Consider the following 25,249-nt stretch of genomic DNA (forward strand, 5'->3'; position numbering starts at 1 on the left):
TATTTTCGGTCTAAAACGTTAAGATTCATCAATAACTCGAGACTGAATTTTTGGTGGTTTCCAATACTTTTCCTATACTTCTTATATGAGAAAGTCAGGGAGGTCTAAAATGTCGGGATTTATCAAAATCTCGATATCCATTTTTTGAACGATTACAATACTTTCCCTATATTTTGTATACGAGAAAGTAAAAATAAAACAATTTTGGAAATATCTGCTGCAGTAGAATGAGAGCAACAACAAGCTATGGAATTAAATAACAGATTTAATTAACAAGAATCGTCTTCTAATTAAGAAACTAGTTGGATTGAAATAGGCTGTAGTTAGCTGGTCATCTGTTGGCTCGTTTCACAACTGATTTTTGTTTGGCTGCCATTTAATGAAAAAAAATAGAACTCAGAGGATGGAGTCTGGAAAAACACAGCAATTAAAATGAAGGGAATAGAAGTCAGCAGCAGAAATCGATTCCTATTAAAGAAAGTGGCAGGAAGGAAAACCTGCAGCCCCTGTGGTCCTCCAGGACCAGAGTTGGACACCCCTGGTCTAAAAGCTCCTCTAACCTGGGTTAGACTCCCAGCCTGATCAATGGCCATGTGAATGTTCGTCCCATGGTCACATTGGTTTTTTTTCTGGGTACTCTGGTTTTATTCTGCATCCCAAAGATGTGCAGGTTACATTAACTGGTGTCTCTAAAATATATCAGTAAAATGGGTTAAGGGTGTTATTTTGAATGCATATGTTGAGCAAAGTTCTGGCATTTTTCCATGGTGAGAATCTGTTACTGTATGCACCCAAAGCTGCAGAGACAGACTTCATCCCTTGCAACATGGGCTTGGAAAATCAATGAAATGAAAGGATCGGTGGAGCAATGGACCATGTTTTTAACACACTTCAGACTAATACATTTTGTATGGAACTGTATAGTAAACCTGCAGTGGGCTGGCACACTGCCCTGTGTTGGCTGGGATTGGCTCCAGGCGACCCCCGTGACCCTGTGTTAGGGTATAGTGGGTTGGACAATGAGTGACTGAATGCATGACTGTAGCAGATCCAAAATGCAAGTTGCAAACAAGTTTTCATTTTTATTTTTGTCATTTTTTTGTGCAGGTTGTCTCAGTCTTTTCCTCAGCCAATTGAATCAAAGCCATTGCTGAGCCAGAGAGAGTCAGCCCCTTCTGGGACTCTGCAGCAGAGAAATGAGAGGTGTCCACTTGGAGAAACATTTGAGAGCTGGAATGAAAGTACCCAATACGACAACACAGGTTTTGTTTCTGAGGAGCCTCCAATGGAAAATCCAAGCGCAACTCCTGTTATTGCCCCCAAACCAAGAAGTTCTTCTGGTCAAGGACGTAGACCCCTATTGAGGCAAGATAGGATAGTTGGGGTTCCACTTGAGCTGGATCAGCCCTCGCACACATTCCACAGTGTTCGAAACACACCCGAGACTGAAGTGCCTCCTGCTAACCCCTGGCAGAACTGGACGCGGACACCCAGCCCCTTTGAAGACAGAACAGCATTTCCATCAAAACTAGAAAACTCCCCTACCAGCAGCCCTGCTCCAGAAAGGAAGGACTTTGAGCCAGACATTGCCGAGCTTTCTGGCACGTTCCCCTCCACAGGGGCCTGGGGCTTTCTCGAATCCAGGGAGGCCGGGGCTAGTCATTCTCATTCCAATGTTTTCACACGTGTCCACTGCAGACAAGACCCTGCTAAAGGCGCTATAGTCATCAGTAAAAGCACAGAGAGGTTGTCTCCCATGATAAAGGAGGTGAAAGCCAAGTTCAAAAAATCTCAGAGTATTGATGAGATTGATATTGGCTCCTATAAGGTGTATAGCATCCCTCTTGAAAACTACAGCTCTAGTATAGACAACCAGGGTAGCATGGACAAAGCAGAGTCCCTTCCACCCCAAGAACATAGTATGTCTCGCAGCCTGTCGGCCCCCATGCTTGATGAAGATTTAGAAGGCTTTGCCACAAGCAAAAGCACCCAGCAGCAAAAAACATCTGTGCCCAAAAAGGTTTACCACTTTGATCAAAGTTTTAATCCTCAAGGAGCCATGGAAGTGAAGACGGAAAGGAGGATACCTTCTACGTTTGCCACCAATGCAGACTACGTCAGCCCTCAGAACAAAAATATTCCAAAGGAGATTGTCAGTCCAAGAGGATACAGGTGTTATCCTCCAATGGAGCACATGTTCTCCTTTTCCCAGCCTTCAGTGAATGAGGACTCCATCAGCCAGCCCTTCCCAGCTCCTAGGTCAAGGCCCGGGTTCCTCAGGAGAGCAGATTCCTTAGTCAGTTCAACTGAAATGGCACTCTTCAGACGGGTAGCGGAAGCCCATGAGCTGTCACTAGGTGACCGTTACAATAGGCCCCACTTGAAGGGGGTTTTGGAGCACCAGAACAGTTTGTCGTCCATGGCTGAATCGCAGTTCCACAAAAGGAATGGTCGTTATGATGATGAGTACTCTTCGTATCAGGAGATTAAAATGTCCAACCCAGTGAGCTTCCCCATAAAAACTCTGACTCAACGTAGGCCTTTGTCAGCTCGAAGCTACAGCACAGAAAGCTATGGGGCATCTCAGGCAAGACCAGTTTCTGCTAGGCCGACCATGGCTGCACTCCTGGAGAAAGTGCCATCGGATTTCAATCTCAGTACCTGCACCGAAAAAATGCTAGACAATGAGTTGAAGACACGACCCGTGCAGCTGAAAGGAGACGAGACTTCCTCAAAGATGCCAGTTGATTGGAGACAACAGCTGCTCAGGCATATAGAAGCAAAAAGATTAGATCGGGTATGGCTAATACTGCTCAATAATGAATTATTTTCAATTTATGTTAACCACAACCTGAAGGTAATGTTACATATTTTTGGAATTTGTGAGTTTTTTCTGTAACACGGCATTGACTACTAACAAAGGTAAAGTGTAATGTTCAGAATACAGAATCGCTTTACGTCTAACACACCCCTTGCCCATAGGATGATCGACTTCACCATTAGCCACAGTTGGGTCAACCATGAGTGTGCCACGTGCAATGAAATAACATTTCAATCTCCTGTGCAAGAATTTATATGGCTTGGTAATATCATACCATCATAAGACCTTGTTGTAGTGTTTTTTTAACACGCCTAATATGACCAGTATTCCATAATTTTCCTTTATGTGTTACAAAAGTAATCACTCACTTTACAATATCCAAAGATAACTCTAATTGATCTTGTGGCATATAGGGGGCCTCAAACCCTTGACACAACTTTATCAACACAGTTTTGGTCCAAACATAATCGTTTCATTTACAAATATCTTTCACAGGATTATTCCTTTTCTCCTGCTCTTGTCCCAGAGGATCCTCACTCGACTTCTCTCCCAGCACTGACTCCCCGTGTGAGTAGAGGTGGTCCCTTTTATACCGGACCCAGAATACCTTCCAATGTACAGACACCACAAGTAGAAGGTACTCTTGGGTCAAGGTGGCAGCTCTGAGATGTAGGGACAGCTCCTTCCTGCAGCTCCCCCTGGTGGCCTCCATTGGACCCAGCAGGGCAGTCCGAATGGACTGCAACTCCCAGCATGCTACGATGCCATATAATTGGCCCAGGAATGCACCCACCTAGTGTGTTGGGGGAGCATGCACTCTTCAGATAGTATCTTCCCCTGTCCATCCACTATCCCTGCCAAATAAGCAGATGGGGACCATCACGGACAGGACACCAGTCTGTCCCAGACGCTCCTTACAGCATATAAATTAAGAATTAAGTGAATATCTACAGTACTTGAGTCAATTTTTTATCTTAGTGTCTTTACATAAAACAATGATCCTGGGGCCTGCACAGCGACACAGTGGCAGCTCTGCTGCCTTGCAATAAGGAGACCAGGGTCTGCTTCTCAAATCCTCCCTGCGTGAAATCTGCATGTTCTCCCCATATCTGTGTGGGTTTTTTCCAGTTATTCTGGTTTTCTCCCAACACCATCCAAAGACATGCAGGTGAAGTGCTAAATTGGCCCTAGTGTGTGTTTGGTGTGTGGGTGTGTGTGATTAACCCTGCAATGGGCCAAGTTTGTTCCTGCATTGAGCCTTATGCTGCTGGGCTCCAGCAGACCCCCATGACCCTGATCTGGACTTAGTTAGTTAGAAAATGACATATCATATCAGTTTTTAGCAAACAATTACTCACTAATTTATGTAAACAAAAAGAAACCCTGATAGCAAATCCATTGAGGTTACTTGCAATACGACAGAATGTTAAAGGAGAACTGAAATTAAAGCATACGTTTCTGCTCACTACATGTACTATAATACACCCACCATCACCGGAAAACAGCAAATTAAACCACATTCTCAGAAAGAGTAGAACTAGCACAGAATGTCTCATGAACGAAAATGAAGGGAGAAAAAGCTTTAAAAATAACTCTTCTTTTGACTGCTTTCATTTTTATTGTTACTATAGTGAAGTTCATCTTCATTTTTAGTTTTTTTTTTCTTTAATATACTGTATTATGCATGCCTTTGACTTTGTCATTCTGATTCTTAAATGTTTCTTTGACTCATTTTCTTTTAAAAAAATCCAAGCATCTGGCTGTTTTTATGTATGTAATGTTGTCTCAGCTGTATTGACATGTATTATGTTTTGCTTTCATTCATTTCTGTCAAAATGTTGTTTCTTAATCAGATTGGTTTGCATAAGCACAACACAGTTAATCTTGACATGCTGTACTCTGGACAATATTCTGCAGTACATGCAAGCAAAAGAAGCATGAGCGTAAATATTAATGCTAAATTAAGGCTTGGAAACCAGCAGACACAATGGCTGTCCTATCAAAGAGTGAGTATGAAATCAGAAACCTTCCAAATATAGAAGCACACGCACATATGAAATATAAGCTGTGGGGTACAGAGACAGGCAGACATGTTGGTTCAGCACACACATTTTATTTTCAGTCTTATTTACAGTGCACTACCCAGTGCCGCAGCACCAATCACCCCTTCAAGTCCTGGCCAACACAACGCCTTTTCCGTCTTGAGACCGCCTCCACTCCTCTCCTCTGAGCTCCGTCCACTTCCACCCGACTCTCGCCATCAAATGGAGGGAGGCGGCCCCTTTTATGCACCCCCGGATGGGTTCCAGGTGCTTCCTGAGGAGCCTCCGACACACCCCGTGTGGCGGAAGCACCAACTGTGTAGCGGAAGCCCTCCGGGTGTCCCTGATCCTCTTCCCCCCAGCACTTCCTGGTGTGGTGGAAGTGCTGAGGTCCAGGGCACCTAAGACATTGGGGCACCCCCTGGCGGTGACCACGGGCCCCTACAGGATTGGGCTTCCAAGCCCTCTACCCGTGGCCCCCAACACAACCAGGGCGGTCACCACCTTGTGGTCTGGAGGAGGCACAAGCCCTCCTCCGGTCCTCCTGGGCGTCCCGGCTGGTTACCACCCCAAGCCGGGTGCCACAACGCTTACATATATAGAGGGAGATAGAAACACATGACATGGACAGAAATTATATAAATACATATACGTGTTATGAACTCTCTCTCTCTCTCTCTTTCTCTCTCTCTCTCTCTCTCTCTCTCTCTCTCTATATATATATATATATATATATATATATATATATATATATATATATATACACATATATATATATATATATATATATACAGTAAGATCCATAAATATTTGGACAGAGACAACTTTTTTCTAATTTTGGTTCTGTACATTACCACAATTAATTTTAAACGAAACAACTCAGATGCAGTTGAAGTGCAGACTTTCAGCTTTAATTCAGTGGGTTAAACAAAATGATTGCATAAAAATATGAGGCAACTAAAGTATTTTATTAACACAATCCCTTCATTTCAGGGTCTCAAAAGTAATTGGACAAATTAAATAACTGGAAATAAAATGTTCATTTCTAATACTGTACTGCAATGCCAGCCTGAAGTCTTGAACTCCTGGACATCACCAGATGCTGGGTTTCCTCCTTTTTAATGCCCTGCCAGGCCTTTACTTTCAGTTGCTGTTTTCTTGTGGGCCTTTCTGTCCGATGTTTAGTCTTCAACAAGTGAAATTCCTGCTCAATTGGGTTAAGATCAGGTGACTGACTTAACCATTCAAGAATTGTCCACTTCTTTGCTTTAATAAACTCCTGGGTTGCTTTGGCTGTATGTTTTGGGTCATTGTCCATCTGTATCATGAAACGCCGCCCAATCAATTTGACGTCATTTAGCTGGATTTGAGCAGACAGTATGTCTCTGAACACCTCAGAATTCATTCGGCTGCTTCTGTCCTGTGTCACATCATCAATAAACACGAGTGTCCCAGTGCCACTGGCAGCCATGCACGCCCACGCCATCACACTGCCTGACTCCACCGTGTTTTACAGATGATGTGGTATGCTTTGGATAATGAGCTGTCCCATGCCTTCTCCATACTTTTTTCTTGCCATCATTCTGGTAGAGGTTCATCTCGGTTTCATCTGTGCAAAGAATGTTTTTCCAGAACTGTGCTGGCTTTTTTAGATGTTCTTTAGCAAAGTCCAATCTAGCCTTTCTATTCTTGAGGCTTATGAGTGGCTGGCACCTTGCAGTGCACCCTCTGTATTTACTTTCATGCCGTCTTCTCTTTATGGTAGACTTGGATATCGATACGCCGACCAAGCCCTGGAGAGTGTTGTTCACTTGGTGGGCTGTTGTGAAGGGTTTCTCTTCACCATGGAAATGATTCTGCAATCATCCACCACTGTTGTCTTCTGTGGACGTCCAGGTCTTTTTGCGTTGCTGAGTTCACCAGTGCTTGCTTTCTTTCTCAGGATGTGCCAAACTGTAGATTTTGCCACTCGTAATATTGTAGCAATTTCTCGGATTGTTTTTTTCTGTTTTTGCAGCTTAAGGATGGCTTCTTTTACCGGCATGGAGAGCTCCTTTGACCGCATGTTGTCTGTTCACAACAAAATGTTCCACATGCAAGCACCACACCTCAAATCAACTCCTGGGGCCTCATGTATAACGCCATGCGTAGAACTCACACTATAACACGGCGTAAGCACAAAAGCCGAAATGTGCTTACGCACAGAAAAATCCAGATGCAGGAATCTGTGCGTACTCCAACTTCCACGTTCTTCCACTACATAAATCCCGATCAGCGTGAAAAGTAACGCTTGTGCACGCGCTTTATGTAACGCCCCAACTCCTCCCAGAATTACGCCTCTTTGAATATGCAAATCAATATAAATCACCCTTAAGCTCAGCCTTCTGTGAAAAGACAATGGGAAAAGCACGGGGAAAATATAAGAATTTCAGCGAATACCAAGTGGAGGCAAAGGAAAAACATACTATTTGTTCAAATAAACTGTGGTATAATCAACAAAAGGAAGTCGATCGAGTGACATAGCATGTTGGAGAAACTTGAAAGCTCACGTTCACAAAATCGCACAGTGCGGGAAATAAAAAAGAAGTCACATATCAAAGTCGCCGTGAAAAGCGAGTTGTAGCCCACTGTCTGAGTGTCATATGAAAGCTTATTAGGGTACAGAGAAAAAAAGGCACACAGTGGGGAAAAAGCACAAATGTCAACTTCAATCTCGACATTTCCACTTTAATCCGTAGTTTATTTTGTCATTAAAGTAGAACATCATAAACTTCATCTTAAAATCGTTTAATTAACCAGTTTCTCAAATCACATCGTAATTAAAGTAGCACGTTAAATGCTTTGTTTTGTATTTGATCTTCTATGTGCTCTATGTGTGTGAATCACTACTTGCTTCTTAAACCGGGTCTCTTCCTCCAACTGGACACAGAATCCATTACATTCGTGATATTACAGCTCTCTGAATAACTAAAATACTGAGATGTATACGTGATATCATTTTTATGATGATAGGAGTTAAAGCACGTTATTAAACATGTGTTTCACTTGATGAAATAATTTATTGCAGCAGTACTCAGGGGCGGCTCTAGGCTTGTGGTGGCACTGGGCAGAGGAAGAATCGGTGGCTCCTTAGCCCGCCAATGTCAGTAAGGTAGCTTATGCACGGTGGATGGCCACGTCCGTTGCAGACACTGCATAGCCACCTCGTGCTCATGACACAAGCATTTAACTTTTGCCGAAATTTGGCGCTGCGTTTTTAGCTGTGTTGTTATTTTCTCTTTCTGTTTTATATTCAATATATTTTGGTAGCCGCCACTGCAGTCAGTGCTTTTCTTTCCCCAAGTAACCGATCGCCATACAATCAGCTCTGTAATAGAAGTTAAGCCATCTGTAAGCTTAGCGCCGATTCTTCAAAGCGTTTAAGGACCATTGAAATATCTTCGTAGTACATGTTTAATTATTCTATCCTTCACTCCCAGTGAAGAATATAGATTATTTAAATGAAGTTAAAGTTTTATCTGTATAATTTAATAAACATATTTTGCTGCATTTCACCTTAAAAAACATCATATGTAAATACGCGCTTTATAAAGTGGCTCAAGTTGTGCGATATTATAACTGTAGTGCAAGTTTACAGTGGGGTGATTGTACTTATAAGTACAAACAGTTCTACAAGGAGCAATTGATTGAGTGCATTTAAAGTTCTTGGGATGAAACTGTTTCTGAACCGCGAGGTCCGTACAGGAAAGGCTTTAAAACGTTTTGCAGTGGCTGAGACAGCGTGTCCTTAAGCTGTATACCGATAATTCTCTTTCCGATCAGCTGCTGCTGTGATTCACACTCAGATACAGTGATATAAATACTCCGAGTCGTGCAGTGAGAGTAATATGGAAAAAGATGATCCGCTGTGGCAACTCCTAACGGGAGGAGCTGAAAGAAGAAGAAGAAGAAGAACAAGAAGAAGAAGAAGAAGAAGAAGGAGAAGTGAGAGTAAAAACGCTAAAGCAGTTATGGTATTTGGAATACTATGGCTATTCCCTGGACCATTATATTGTTACAAGTTAATTACAATCAGATGCGTTACACTAATAAACAATATGCGGTTAGTTTCAGTGTATTTATAAAGCGCGTCATGAAAATAAGGTGTAACCACACAGGAACAGTACCACTGCTTTGACGCTGGGTGCCGCCAGTCTGCAAAACCGGCGGAGAACTTGCGTTCGACAAGGCATGAGGTACCGTGGAAAAGTGCGTGGCTTTACACCAAGTGTAGGTTTTATACATCGCGATTTGAACATGGAAAAGTTCTTACGCAACATTTCTGTGCGTACGCACCGTTTATACATGAGGCCCCAGGCCTTTTATCTGCTTAATTGAGAACGACATAACGACGGACTTGAACACACCTGCCCATGAAATAGCCTTTGAGTCAATTGTCCAATTACTTTTGACCCCTGAAATGAAGGGATTGTGTTAATAAAATGCTTTAGTTGCCTCACATTTTTATGCAATTGTTTTGTTCAACCCACTGAATTAAAGCTGAAAGTCTGCACTTCAACTGCATCTGAGTTGTTTCATTTAAAATTCATTGTGGTAATGTACAGAACCAAAATTAGAAAAAAGTTGTCTCTGTCCAAATATTTATGAACATAACTATATATATATATATATATATATATATATATATATATATATATATATATATATATACACATGAGGTTAGACACAAATATAACCAGATTGGTAAAAAAATATATATTTTTTGATGAATTACAGCATTCTAAACATTGTTACCTTCTATATACCCCCCCCTCCCAATCTCTACACTGCTCCATACGTATCTTCCTTTGATGGAAACAGAGCTGGAAGTCTTCTTGCTTGAGGCTCTTCAACAAGCTTGCAGTTTTTATCTGCACTTCATCCATTGAAGAAAAATGTGTTCCCTTCAGGTCACTTTTGATTTTTGATAACAAGTAAAAATCACAGGGAGCTAAATTGGGCGAATAGGAAGGATGATCAAAAACAGGAATGTTTTTGTCAGTCAATAACTGCTGAGAAAATTCGCAAGAAATTTGATGTTGATTCGCTGTTTGATTTTTTCACTCAACATTATCACGGCAACTCATGTAGCGATTGTTGTGCAGATACTGACTGGGCTATTCACAGGATATACTGAGCCAGTTGGCGGTTTGAGAGGGTGTGTAGGAGGAGTATAGTTCTATGATTCACATTCGGCCGACCTCCAGACGGTTTTCCAGAAAAGCCCCAAGCCTAGCCCTGTTATTTTTATGTCTCACCTCATATATATACTGTATATATATATATATATATATATAGACTGTACGTATATATATTTGTATATGCTATATATTTACATATACCATATAGTACAGTACAGTACATTTACATGCTCATTAAGTGTACAGTTTAAATATAAATATACAGTACTATACAGTATATATATATTTGTATATGATATATATTTACATATACCGTATGGTACTGTATATTGTGACAGATAGGGGGTGCTATCGCTCCCTTGAAACCCTGTCCACGACTCCAGACACCAGGTAAAAACAATGACTTTATTAAATCGCCACAGTGCACAAAGCACCCTCTCCTCCACTATACTCAGAAATAAATCACAATAATACACAATAAACAATCCTCCAACTCCCAGACATGTTGCCACCCTTCCACCCAGCTCAGCTCCCCGTCTGGGAGCTCTCACAGTCCTTTTATTCTCCCTGACCTGGAAGTGTTCCCAATCCCCAGTTCACGTGATTCACTATCACTTCCAGGTCAGGCACAAGTCCTTTTTCTTCACCCCAGAAGCACGTCGCTCTTCCTCTGATGCACTTCCGGGTTATAGGGTACAAAGGAATTTTCGGTCCTCCCTGCAGCTCCCTCTTCCGGCCCCTGTGGTATCCAGCAGGGCTGAGGATAAAAACTACAAAGACCATGACTCCCTGCTGGTCTTCGGGGCACCTCCATACTGCAGGGAGGGCTCCATCTGGTGGCCTGGGGGTATTGGCCGGGGTGACAAGCCGGCCAAAGACCACAATATTTACATGCTCATTAAGTATACAGTTTATATAAATATGCAAAAAAGAGAAAGAATATAGACAGTATGAATCACATGTAAGTTTTATATGCTGTAGAGTGTGTGTGTGTATATATATTTGAAGACATTAACATTTCGATACAGCAGGTCCAGCCATAACACGTCTTGATATTAGAGTGAATTCCTTTCAGATGTTGAGTTTAAATTAGCAGGCGTATTGCTGTTGGTATAAAGGAGACCCCCGTAGTGTTTCTTGACAAACTTCTGCAAAAATGACCTGTTGGCTGAAAGTCCTGTGTCAATGTGTCACAGTCAGGATGTGCAGCATTGTTCATAATGGCACTCAGTTTCGTCTTCATTCTCTCCTCTTTTGCTATGACTTCCAGGGGGCCTAGAGTATGTCCCATAACTGACCCTGCCTTAGCTTGTTGTTTTGGTGGGCCTTTCTTGATGTGATGTTACCAGCCCACCATGCCACAACCTAGAAAACTGCACTGGCCATCATCACAGAGTTGTACAAGTTACAGTATGTGAAGGATGTCACTTCCCACATTAAATGGATGGAATCTCCAAAGAAAAAAAGAGCCTGCTCTGCCCTATCTTACATAGCTCCTCTGTGTTCTGAGACCAGTCCAATCTGTCATTGATGTGGACCCCGAAGAACTTGTAGGAGTGGTCCACCTTTGCATCCACTCTCTGAACAGTGACCGGACATATCAGCTGTTTAGAGTGGCGAAAGTCAATAAACAGTTCCTTGGTTTTGCTCACATTCAGTTGCAGACAATTCCCAAAGTTTTCCCCCTGACTCCTCTCCTCTGTCTCATTCCCTTATCAACACACCCTATAAGTGTAGAATCATCTGAGAACTTCTGCATATCAATATAAATATGAAATGCAATTTAAAGGGGTCTAATAGAAAACTGACCGTTTTTTTAGGCCCCTCTATTCTAGGGCATGTGTTAAATTGTTCTGGATTCTGACTTTTATGGATGTTGGACTTCTACTACAGAGTGCAACTCTTCATTTGGACACTGTAGATGTTTAAACTCAGACACACTCCATAACATTTTTATCTGTGTTTTTAATTTGGTTACAGCATATTCAGTTATAATTTTGATTTTATACATTTCATTATTGTTCTTTTTTTGCTATTTGCATGAGATGCTGTTACTAACATATTTGTATGCGATGTTGATGTATTTGTTACTTTCAGTTCAGAATTTTAATTCTAAACTCAGTCTTAATGTACAGGTTTTTCTCTTTCTTCTTCTTCTTCTTCTTCCATTTTTAACTCTTTGACTTACTCTTAACTATAGCGCATTATCTAATGTAGCCTCTTATTACTATTTTGCATTACTGTATTTTCTTACTAATTGATTTCCCTGAAGAAATTGTTGTTCGCCAATGAATGTTTTGTGAGAAATTATATTTTTGTTTTATGTTATTTCATGCGAAGGATGTTCAAAAAGTTTCTGCACTTTTATATTTTCGTTGGAAACGGTGAAGGCGGGTGGAGTAGAAATTGGGCAATAAAAAGTTTGTGCGACGGGAAGGTGACGTTAGAAAAGTGATGTCATTTGTTTTGGAAATTCTTAATAAATAGAGTTTAAAAAAGAGCGGAAACTTTTTGAACGTCCCTCGTTTATTCATGACAAGTAGAGTGTGGAAGATCAGCCCGGCTACAGACAGACACCTGGACACCCAATCTCCAAAAGCACACATGTTTATTTCTGTTGTTCTGCTCACAACACAGTGCACCAAAACAGCCACAATAACTCTGTCCTTTTCTTTACTTTACTTTCTCTTCTTCTTCTGCCGCCTCTACTCCTCGCCTCACAAGCTTCATCCTCCTCCTCCCGACTCCTGCTCCCTGAATGGAGTGAGGAGGCCCCTTTTATAATACACCCAGATTTGCTCCGTGATGACCTTTCTGCAGCACATCCTGGTGTGGCGAGAGTAATGCATGGGCACCAAGAATGTGCCTGGTTCCTGTTCTGGCAGCACGTCCCGGTGTGAAGGAAGTTCTGCAGTCCATAACTCTGAAACCATCCAGGTGCCCCCTGGCAGTGGCCACAGGTCCCCACAGGGGTGAGCTTCACAAGCTCCATGTTTCCCATGCAATCCCAGAGGGCTGCCCTCTTGCGTCTCATGGTAGGAAATGCTCCACTCCCAGTCTCCTGCTTCTCCAGGTCTCCCGGTGGAGCAAGGTCCCCGACCATCTATCACACTAGATACTAGCCAATTTGGCTTCTCATGAACAAACAATTGATTTTTAGAAATACTTAAAACTCCTGTTTATATATTATTAATAGAAGAAAAGAAAACAGCTCTAAGGTTCCTGAGTCAGCCCACCTCACCTTAGCTGTATCAATGCTCAGTCTGCTAATGGACCTTATTTACACTGCATGACTATAATTTCTGATTACCAAAACACACTGAATACTCCTGAAATTGCTCAAGAAGAAATTGAGATAGACTGATTCAAACAAAAATGTTATATTTGTGGTACTGAATAATTGGAGGCATGATACGTCTGCACATTTCCTGGCCATTAGACATGACTCGGTTTAACTTGTTTCCCATCCACCATGTTGCTGTTGAAGGGACACTGGGACTTCTCTGAATGTGAATGTAATATGTGTCCAAATACCCAATACAAAAGTACACAGCTCCATCACTCAGGCAGCAACATGGGAGGACTGTAACACACAACCTGTTAATAATTTCTGTCCCCACGTGAGTAATCATGTTTAATTTAGCTTATTTTGTGGGGTTTAAATTGCAATGAAAGCGATTTATCATCACAGCTTCACCACCACATGCTGAAAATATGTTCTGAAAATTAAATCAGACATTTTTTTCTTTCTTATTTTCATTTTGTTTACCTGTTTTTGCCCCAAGGTGAACATTAACAGCGATTCATTCATGTCGTATGAGATTTTAAAATGGTAACCAGAATAGATAGATACTGTGCCTTTCAAAAGTATTCAGCCCTTGGAAGTTTTCATATTTTATTGTTATACAGCATGAAGTCCCCATGGATGACACCCTTTAAACTCAGCCCTATTGCTTTGGATTTACAGGCTGGACTTTAAAAAAAAAAAACTGCATAAAATCATTTAATTAAAGTGTACCCTTAAAAATTAAGGCGCCACAGTGGTTTCTCAAAATGATGCCATAGGAGAACCATTTTTGGTTCCCTAAAGAACTAATCACATAAAGCTTCCAAAAAGATCCTTTATTTATTTAGACCATGAATAGATAGTTGCAGATTTATAATAAGTAACATGCTGGTTAAGTTTGCAGATGATACCAAACTAGCGGGATTGGCTGATCATCTAGAATTTGTTGAATCGTCAACTTGACTTAAATAGCAGACAGCCTTGGGCAGATTTGAAATAGATTTAATTTAATGTTAGTAATTGTAAAGTATTAAATGTAGGAAGTAAAAATGTGAGGTTTGAATACACAATAGGAGATCAGAAAATTAAAAGTCTACCTTATCAGAAGGATTTAGGAGTCCCAGTGGACTTGACACTGTCAACTTTAAGACAGTGTTCAGAAGCCATTAAGAAGGCTAACAGAATGTCAGGTTATATAGCGTCCTGATGTGTGAAGTGCAAGTCACAGGAGGTTCTGCTCAAGCTTTATAACGCACTGGTGAGGCCTCATCTGGAGTCCTGTGTACAGTTTTGGTCTCCAGGCTACAAAAAGGACATAGCAGTACTAGAAAAGGTCCAAAGAAGAGCAACTAGGCTGATTCCAAGGCTACAGGGCTTGAGTTATGAGGAAAGATTAAAAGAGCTGAGCCTTTTCAGAGATTAAGAGAAGACGTGATTGAAGTGTTTAAAAGACTGTGAGTCTAAAATAAGTTAAAAAGGAACGCAGGGACACAGTTGGAAATTTGATAAGGGTAAGTACATAACTAATTCTGAAAGAGAAATGTCTGACCTTTATTTTGAGGGGTAGAACATGAATATTGAGTGAAGGATGATGCAGTTATAGCTATAGTTAAATCAAAGTAGAAGGAAAACAGACAAAAATAGGCTGAGTCTAGTAGGGTTAATTTGGCATTTTCGACTCTGATCAACAGAATATTACTCGTTAATGTCAAAGTGAAAACAAATCTCTGTAAAGCAGCCTGAAGTATACACCAAAAATTATAAAAATAAACCACAAAATAATTGATCGCGTAAAAGAAGGACCTCTGTCAGCCATGACAGGCTTGAGTCTGCGAGCACAGGTCTGTTTCTATCAGCTTTGCACATCATTGGTTTAGGTGAGTGTTTTTCAGGTGCAACAGCCCACCTTACCTCTTCATCATGTGATAATACATTTTTGATTACATCCAGATGTTTAGCTCCACATAACTTTTCAGAGTATTAACAGTTGTAGACATTATGGTGGATCAGGATTTAATTCTCCTGACTCACACATGAAGCATCCTAGGTGGGAACCCCAAGGCATGTTCACTCCACGATTACGAGCATTTCTCGGCTCCTTCTCTGCTTTTCCCACCATGCCACAAAGGCGTACAGATCACGTTAATTAGCAACTCTCAACTGGCCTGAGTGAATGTGTTGGTGGACCCGGTGAAAAATGAACTTTCCATCCACCCGTTACTCCTGTATTGACCCCCAGTGCACTTGGGTATGTTCTGCCCCTCCCATGATCCTGAATTGGATTAAGTAGTTTTGAGAATATTATGTTGCGAAGTTATTAATATTTTTTAAACTAACGTGAAAGATTAGTAAACTTTTTCTCATGAGTAACCTTAGTATTTTAAAATACTTTTGCTTTACTAGACTCCGTCGCAGCAGAGTAGTGTTTTAGACAGTGGACAAGAAGACATGTCTCCAACCAGTCAGTGGGCTCCCTATTCTCTTGGTCGAAGAGATGTGCCACCAGAGAACATTATTAAAAAGGTATGTGAAAGAAAAGACATTACATATAACAAGACAATCTGTTAGATGCCATATCTTTAACTTTAACTATGGGGCTCTATAGGATGGAACTGGAAATAGAAGATGCCAGGGTATCTTGGGAGCTTTTTTTCTAAATCTAATTTAAGGCATCATCCACAAAACCATGGCCAGAGTCATTTGTGCAGTAGTTCTTCATCATATCGATCTATCTCCTTCCTTCATGATCATCACCTTTTCCAATAGAAGGAGAAGCTGCTTGCCTGTCTCCACTTTTGCCATCAAACCCCTTAATAAATCATTTCACTGAAACTTTGTGTCTACATTCATAATGCCCTCAGACAAGGCACAGCTTGAAAACTTAGCGTCAAAGTTAATAATAATAATCATAAACAAACCTTTATGTAAAAAACAGGAGCTTCACAAACATTAAAGGCATTAAAGCAGCATCATACACTCACAAGACCACTATACAACCATTGTACTAATACTGGGCAAGGCATCATTTTGTTCTGCAGAGAGCCTTGCTTCTTCATGGCATGGATTCTGCAAGGTGCTACATTAATTTACACTGGAGATGAACGAAAACACATGAGCATCAATTTGCATGGAGTTTTATTAAATTCGTTTCACAGGCAATTTTGCAATTACAAAATTCAAAACTCATTTAAGACTTTTTGAGGGTTTTAAGGTTTCTCTTATATGTAGAAAACAAGAAATACTCCTCCCTAATGTTTTGTTCATACTTTTGTGTTCTTTTCTGCAGCTATGTTAAACATGTAATCCATACCATGCCAGTAAAATGAATTCTACTTCGGCCTCTTGTTCATATCACCACAGAGGTGTGCACAACGTTTTTTAAAAATGTGACATGTCTGACACACAGATACACTAAACACACCAGCGTGCACATGAAAATCTCCCTACACGTGAACTACCTTATCCTAGTTAAGGCTATGCAAACTTCCAGTGATTTTTGTTTTCTTTCACTATAGTTCTTTATGTGAATGCTAAGTGACAGACATACACATGTGGAATTAATGCATGAAAATGTTTCCAGACAGGAATAAACGCTTTTCTTCTTGTGTGAATTGCATGTGCTTTGCTGAATGGGAAATGCGACTTATTTTGCGATTTTGAAGAAAAACACTGAGTTCTGCTGCAAATTTAATTTTGTGGGAATTGCTTCAAATCCATCCTTTCAACCATCGGCATGGTGTTTGCATGTTCTTCCCATATTCATTTGTCTTTCCCTCAGGTTTCCTCCCCAGCTTCTCCTACATCCTAAAGACACGCAGGTTAGCTGGATTGCTGACTCTAATCTTTCCAAATATGTGATATGTGAGTGACAGAGCACTACATGATGGACTGCCACCTCATTCAGGGTTGGATCCTCAGTCAAACCTGATGTTGCAAAAAAATTTGAAATGTGCAGGCTAAGGAAGTTGACAAATTTTGAATTCAAGGTTGCTTATTGAATTTACAAAAATTCTAACTGAGTACATAACATCTGTCTTCCTAACAAGGTGACCCAGAATTATAAGGCTTAAAATGCTTTCAGATCCTATTAAATTATAAAGTAAGGAATAGGGGGGTTTAACATTTTTCAAACTGTGTGGAGATTGGTTTTAATATTCTGCAGATCATACTGAGTAAGATGATAACATTAATAGCCCAAATTGCAAAATTAAGAATGTCATGTGTTGTGTATGAAAATTGGGGATTAATCCAGTTTTTACAAAAGGGTAACCCAGGGGTATTCAACTCAGGTCCTGGAGGTCCACAGTGGTTGTACGTTTTCACTCCAACCCGTTTAATAGTTGGAACCAGGCCTAGCAGATAATGAAACTTGGTATTCAATTACATATGTGAATTGTTATGTGCTTTCATTCTTCCAAGACAAATCTTTATCACATTGTAGATTTTTTTTTATTCTTTGAGAACCTGATTCATATATTTTGTGGTCTAGAACAGATTTAATAATAATAACTAACTAGAGGGCCTTGCCCCCTGCCCACTTTGTTCTCCAACCCCCCTGGCCTGCGCTACACGCCAGCCACTTTGCGTCTCTGCCGATTGCGTATGTGGATTTCACTTTCACCGAACAACAAATCTTTTAATTCTCACGGATACACCTCTTCATTGGGAAGAAGCACTACATTTTCCTTCTGGCAAAACGAATTAGATGATCTACAAGTCTCCGACTTAAAGTTTAAAGTCAAACAATATCTACATACTTCTGACATATCACCTATGTCTATATATTTGATCTCTTTTTGCCTTTACCTTTTCGTTAATATCACATTGAATTTTGATTCCATGTTTGGAATTACATCGTGACAACCCAACGTATAACTGTCCATGAGTGAATATCGTTTCTTTCTCTCTACATGAACTGTGTCTGACAATAGCATTCACACAAATTAGAAATGATTGAACCATGTGTGTGGTTGTAAATGTTTTAGATGTGGGCAGGACTTTTCCAAACCTCTTTGCATAAAGTCTTGTCCCGCGGGGCTTGAAATTTTCTCTTGCGGGATTTCACTTTCACAAAACAACAAATGTATTAATTCTCGCGGATACACCTCTTCATTGGGAAGAAACATTACTTTTCCCTGATGGCAACACGAATTAGACGATCTACAAGTCTCCGACTTATACTGTAGTTTAAATCTGAACAATATATTCAATCTCTTTTCGCTGTTCCGTTATTTCACCAAGTAATGATTTTCTAATTTTTGTACTTCCATTATCTCTCACCTGCTCTGCAACATTTCTGAATTCTTTACCACGTTCTACTTTGCCATCTACCCTTTGTCTTTTATTTTCGGCCCCAGGCGTGGTTAAATCTCTTGGCACAAAGTCTCGTCTCATGGGATGTGAAAGTGTCTCTCTGAGAAAGTCACGTCTCGTCTCTCTTCCCAAGATTTTTTTATTATAATAGAGAGATAATTATTTACATTTATATAGCAGTTTTCTCAATGTGTTGTAGATACAGGGAGGACCCAGGATGTGAACCCATGATCTCATTACTGCAATTTGTACTCCTTGGTACTTTCCTTCTCGCTCATTTATTTCAAAACACTGATTTAATGCAGATACTTCATGATGCAGGTACACGGGTTTAAATGGACACACATTAGCTGGAGAGCTGCTGGTTCTTTTGTCATTTGTACCTCATTCTTAACTGATGGCTGGTTAAGAGAGCTGGACACAATTAAATCTTAAATGTAAATGTTTAAAACTAAAATAGACGTGCAATAGCTCTGAACTGTAACAAACAAGGTAACTAAAACTAAGACCAAAAGTATATATTGACTTAGTAGTAAATTAATAGGTTCAAATAAAAAAGTTGGATAAATCAAAAACTTGCAGCCACTGAGTACCCCTGGAGTAACCCTTAATTCAGAATGTCATTTGTGTATATTTGAAAACTACATTCCTTTCTTTTACTATTAATGAACCTTTTCTGTCCTTTCAAGGTTTCTTTTTCATCGATGTTTTGTTCATATCTTGTCCCCTGTGCATGTTTGTGCGGTACCTTGCTCTGTGGTCCAATAGCATGCCTGTGTCTGTCCCTGCCGGCATTTATACTTGTAAGTGAAAAGGCTTGCAAGCTGCTCATTCCAAACTCCAGCATCCTGGCTGTGTGTCGAAAGCTGAAACCCAACATGACACCCCTGCCTCGTCAGATGGCTTGCCTTCACAGACACATGATTTGCTTTGGCTTTGACTGTATAAAAGTGACAGCCAATAAAGGGCCTTTCATTGGAACTAAAAAAACGCGTATGTTATGAAAGGAAGTGGATTGTAAAAATGTTTATTTGGGCCATTTCTGACACCACAGGACATCATCTTATAATACTTGTATTGTTCTTTAGCTGATGGGAAACATGTGATCTTAAACCGAAGGTAGTGAATCTCCTATCTCTGCACCGTGACACAACCTGACTGTGATCAGCTAATTTTACACGACTGTGCTTTATTTGCAATATGTACATGTAAAAATGTAAATGTGTCCATGCATTCATACATGGTGTTTCCATAAAAAGGCAAATTATTATGAAAAAAAAATGCTTTGGGTTGACTTCCTTGTTCTTGAGTTGTTAAAAGAATTAGATATATATAAACGAAAGACCTGTGTGTGTGTGTATGGAGCAATCTGCTCTGCACACGCTCAACCACAGCCACTAGATGGCGCATGCATGCACCTCACTTCTCACTACAAAAGATCTGTGTGCAGCAAAACACTGCCGCATGCTAATGAAGAGACACAACATCAAAACGAAGCAAACGTCGCAACTGAACATTGAGTTAGTGAAACGCCTCAGCAATCGAGGGCAAGGCTTAACGTTTTCACTTCTCTGTTGGTATTTTCTCAAGACAAAGATTAATAGGACTCATATGCCAGTGATATGGCTATGATATGGTGTTGTTTCATGAAAGCCAGTGGGGCAGCAAGCACAAGGTGGATCCGCGTCCTCTGAACTGGGTAATTCTTAAGAGTTAGTTGAGGCCTCTCCAAGTTCACGAATATAATTAAACTGTGTCGGGCAGTTTTTGTTCTGAAGACCACACACAGCTAACATGTAAATAAACAGCACCATCCCTGTTTTGGGGGCCATTGGGACAATGCTCACTACACTATAGAAATAATAGACTAAATTTACAGTAAATCACTGGATGCTGATTGCATTACTTCCCCATTATTTCACATTACTGTATGTTATAACAAAAATATAATACTATACAGAGATTTTGCAGTAAACAGAGCCACAAAATGAATGTGATCTAGCAGCGGGAAGAGGTGTTGGTGAAGCCTGCACCCTGAAGTCTGTGTGTGGATGCCAATACCTCAGTTCAGTGGATGGGAAGACGGTGCTGTAAAAATGGCACCATCCTTCAGATGAGACGTAAAGCTGAGGTCCTGACTATCTGTGGTCAGAAAAGATCCCTGGGCATAATTTGAACATAATTTCAATTTGGTGTATTCCAATGTGCTGGCTAAATTGCCCACCATGGCCTAGTCATTCAGGCCCCCTAGTTATCCCCTATCTCTATCTGTCTCTCTCTCTCTCTCTCACCACTTCACCACTAACAGCTAATGTGTGGTGAGACTACTGGTGCAAAAATGGGTGCCATCCCATCATCCAGGTGGATGCTACACATTAGTGGTGGTTGAAGTGGCTCCCTACTCCCTGAAGTGCTTTGAGTAGTGAGAAAAGCACTCTTTAAATCTAATGAATTATTATTATTGTTATTATGCTCCTGATGATTTACAGTAATTAACCATTTGCAATCTACTGTACATTCATTTTGTGATTTTTTTATATGTTAACTGTAATAGTACTGCAAATTAGTGGCCAGTAATTTACTGTAAATTTACTAAAACTATTTCACAAACAAAGGTTATAAAAAAAAAAAATCTGTAACCTCACTGTTAAAACAACTAGCAATTCAGCTACCTATTATCTGACCTTTAGACACGCAGACCACCATTTTTATCCATTTATACAGGTTCAATGGTTAGCAGTATTATGCTGCGCTGAGTCTGAATTGTGATGTCGAAATATGCTATGTTGGAATTTGCGACAGAAATTTCATAAAGAGCGCCTTGCAATCTGTAGGAATAAATTACAAGTAAGACGACACATCGTAACTCGCATCCGTGACTTTTACCTAACTTGAAATCTTTCTTCTGTTTCTAGTAACTCAGCTTATGCTTCATTCCATTTAAAGTGGAAAGTCAGAATTCCTTGTTGGAATTTTCAATTGGTATGCCACCTAAAGTCCGAGTTTGACCAACTTCAGATCATGATGTCAATCCAAAATGGCGACGTACACCGCCAACTTTAGTGAGAGCTGTTTTATTATACTGTTCATTAGCACTTCTGTCTATTTTTGTACACGGTACTGTCCAATTTCTATCCATGGACATGTTGCTACGATATTTGGATGCACAAAATGCATCTCTTTATTCTGTAAAAAATAATCACAGAGACAGAGGAAGGTTTAGGGTTCCACCCCATATATTGTAAGCACTGCTGAGTAGTCTTAAAGGACTGTGTCGAAAACGGGACTGACTGGGAAAAGCAAGTGGCTAGTTTTATAGGTAGTGGAGAGGAAGAGGAGGGTCCAACAGGGATCAGACAGAAGTGAGGTCAGTAGGAGGGTGTGGTCTGGAGATGGAAGAGGAACCTGATTGGAGTTTTGGTGGTCTTTCCTTCAGATGATCTCCAGAGGAGGAAGAAAAGACATTAGTGCACTTCTTCAACCCCTGAGCCAACGTTTCACCCTCGAGCCCACTGACTGCCACCCACACGCAACTCAGATGGAGCTAGCACAACAAATGTTTTCCTGGATGTGTCCATATTGATTTTTTCAAATATTTTATTTTTGTTCTACTGTTATTTTATTTCATATCTTAACAGATTTAAAAATATGATTTTTAAATCTTAATAGAATTACTGTCTGCTTTTGCCTTCACTCATATATAATTACATGGACAACCGAAACTGACTAATTTTAAAAACAAAGGGCAGATCTTAAAAACACAAATCGCTTACCGTTGGTTTCTTGTTCTTCTTTTCTTACACGGCCATTCTGTGCTCTGGCTTTTCTTTTTGAACCATCTGTAAAACACTGTAACTGCATACGTTTTTTTTCTTTTTCCATATTAGTCTATTTCTTACATTCCATGTAGCATTTTTAATAACATTCATCCTTCCAGAGTTTATCTTCTTCTCTTTCCTTTACACTTTTGCCAAACCTTACCTTACAGTACAGTGTCGTTGCACAACATGATATTTTTTAAAATCCCATTTTTTGGCCTTTCCCATACTTTTTGGTTATAGAAAAATCCCCACGTGACACGTTCTGGGGTTTCCATTTCACAACACTTTTTCCTTGTGCACGTTCCGCTTTTTAGACCTTTCATTTTAATTAGAAAGTAGTTTTCAGTATATCAGGTGCCGTCTCCCGAGGTATTCACTTGTTTTTCAAACGTTTTACTGAAACTCGGGTGTGAGGTCATTCGTAGCTTCGATTTCCGAGGTAAATGGAATGTAGCATTATTTCATGTTGCGTGTTGGGAATGGAAAGTTTGCTTTTGTGATGTAGGGTTTAGAACATTTTCACCAGTTTATTCAAGAAAAAAAACATAAATCAGCTTCCATAACCACAAAAAGGACACACAGAAAAATGAGTTTGTCAGCCATCTTGAAGTTTTCATTTCTTACAATGCAAAAGTGGGGGAGTCATGAGGATCAATTAACAGCGTTGGCTGCCAAAGGGGGTGTTCCATATGCAAATTGACTCATCTTTATGCAAATTAAGTTTTCTGTGCCGTGGTGACTTTACAACAATGCAACAATTATTAATAAAATCAGTCTTTAACATTGAAACAATTAATTGATATTGACAGCTGAAGCACTTCCCAAATATAAGTTTACATGCATTTTTTAAGTAAAATTATTGCATAACCATTTTTCATATTACACTTTTTTCACTGTAAAAATATGTAATTAATGTAATGTATTTTTACAAGTTTTTTTATACTGTGTTCAACCATTCACCCCCAAATTTACCTCAAGCCCCCTAAAGTCTCCTGCTGTCCACCTCACTACTTGGTCACTTATTCCTTGTGTATCTGGATCTCTGTGTGAATGAAAACTTTCTAATGTTTGTGTGAAATTACATAGGTTTCCATCAGTCTCCCTGTAGCCAGGATTTTAACACACAAATCAGTGACAGAAATTATGAAAATGTGCAGACTGAACGTTTCCCACTGTAACATTACCAAATGAATGCAGCACCGCCTGTACATGGCTCTAATAAGATGAAATGTAAGTAGACCAACAAAAAGGAATGTGTAGAATGATCTGGTCTTGTGCTAGGGACGAAATCTGATAAACTTCCTTCTTAAGTAGACAAGCACTCTTAATATATATATGGAAAACTGGATATCTTTGTTTGTGTGCTGGAAAACATCACATTAAACACTTGGAATCAGTGCCAAGTATACAGTGGAGAGGTCTAAACTGTGAGGATTTACTTAGCCTGAGCTGTAAGTGGAATTGCAGTATTTAATAAACAGACCAAATTCTTATCATATTACGTCAGACTGTATGTGCAGCTTTGTTTCGCTCCATGCATTAAATGATCGTGTCATCTGCATCCTTCTTTCATGCACTGTGAATGATTCATTGACATCTGTCGAATGTCTGTTAGTCGTCTGTGTAAGATGTAATGTTTGCATCTTTTCAGCTCCCTGACACTTTGCCTAACGGGTTGAATTACCCACAGGCTGCTAGCCATCCTCATCAAGTCCAGACGATGATGGTATCCTCCACGCTGAATCCCCAGCATCGCTCCACGAGAAACCAACAGTATGAGGGGGCCATTAATAAAATCTCCATCCAGCAGTATCAGTCTCCACTGCCTGTCCCGATCCCCACCACGCAGACTCTAGCCAGTCCAAGAGGAGCCCAGAGTGGACGGTGTCTCATTCAGACAAAGGGGCAAAAGAGTATGGATGGATTTCAGGAGCAGGTTTGACGATTTACCTTTGTCATCATTCTGTTGTAGGCTCCAAGGGACATAACTGCAAGAATAAAAAAAAAAAAATTAAATGGCACATATATCTCATAGATAGATAGATAGATTTAAAAGGCACTATATAACACATATTTCATATATAACAGATAAATAATATAACAGATATAGAATATATACGAGACTGATAGATGTGAAAGGCACTATATGGTAGATAGATAGATAGATAGATAGATAGATAGATAGATAGATAGATAGATAGATTTAAAAGGCACTATATAACACATATTTCATATATAACAGATAAATAATATACCAGATATATAATAACAATATAACAGATATATAAGAGATAAGTAGATTAATAGCTCTGAAAGGCACTATATGATAGATAGATAGACTTGAAAGGCACTATATGATAGATAGATAGATAGATAGATAGATAGATATGTAAGGCACTATATAATACATAGATAGATAGATAGATAGATAGATAGATAGATAGATAGATAGATAGATAGATAGATAGATGTGACAGGCACTATATAATAGATAGATAGATAGATAGATAGATAGATAGATAGATAGATAGATAGATAGATAGATAGATAGATAGATAGATAATGAAAGGCACTATATAACAGAGATAGATAGATAGATAGATAGATAGATAGATAGATAGATAGATAGATAGATAGATAGATAGATAGATAGATAGATAGATAGATAGATAGATAGATAGATAGATAGATAGATAGATACTTTACGCAGAAGTCTTTAGTTAGATTTTCAGGCTTAGACTAAACTCACCTGGAAATGTAAGTACAACCCATTAAAGACATTTTCT

General features: G+C 39.8%; 1 protein-coding gene across 7 annotated transcripts in view; it reads left to right on the plus strand.

The window, feature by feature from the left end:
- lrrc7 (leucine rich repeat containing 7) overlaps nucleotides 1–25,249 on the plus strand; it is a 495,776-nt gene that overhangs the window by 461,640 nt on the left and 8,887 nt on the right. For 4 of the 7 annotated variants that reach the window (XM_039767819.1, XM_039767822.1, XM_039767820.1 and 1 more), the window contains 2 exons: nucleotides 1,108–2,797; nucleotides 24,115–24,399. In XM_039767819.1, the coding sequence (XP_039623753.1) occupies nucleotides 1,108–2,797; nucleotides 24,115–24,399 (1,975 nt within the window). Of the gene's footprint in view, nucleotides 1–1,107; nucleotides 2,798–4,674; nucleotides 4,828–15,732; nucleotides 15,853–24,114; nucleotides 24,400–25,249 lie in introns of all 7 variants that reach the window. The other 3 variants (XM_039767821.1, XM_039767827.1, XM_039767825.1) reach the window with 2 other exon arrangements.

The sequence above is a fragment of the Polypterus senegalus genome, chromosome 10 (genome assembly GCF_016835505.1).
Source record: "Polypterus senegalus isolate Bchr_013 chromosome 10, ASM1683550v1, whole genome shotgun sequence".
Classification (NCBI taxonomy): Eukaryota; Metazoa; Chordata; class Cladistia; order Polypteriformes; family Polypteridae; genus Polypterus; species Polypterus senegalus.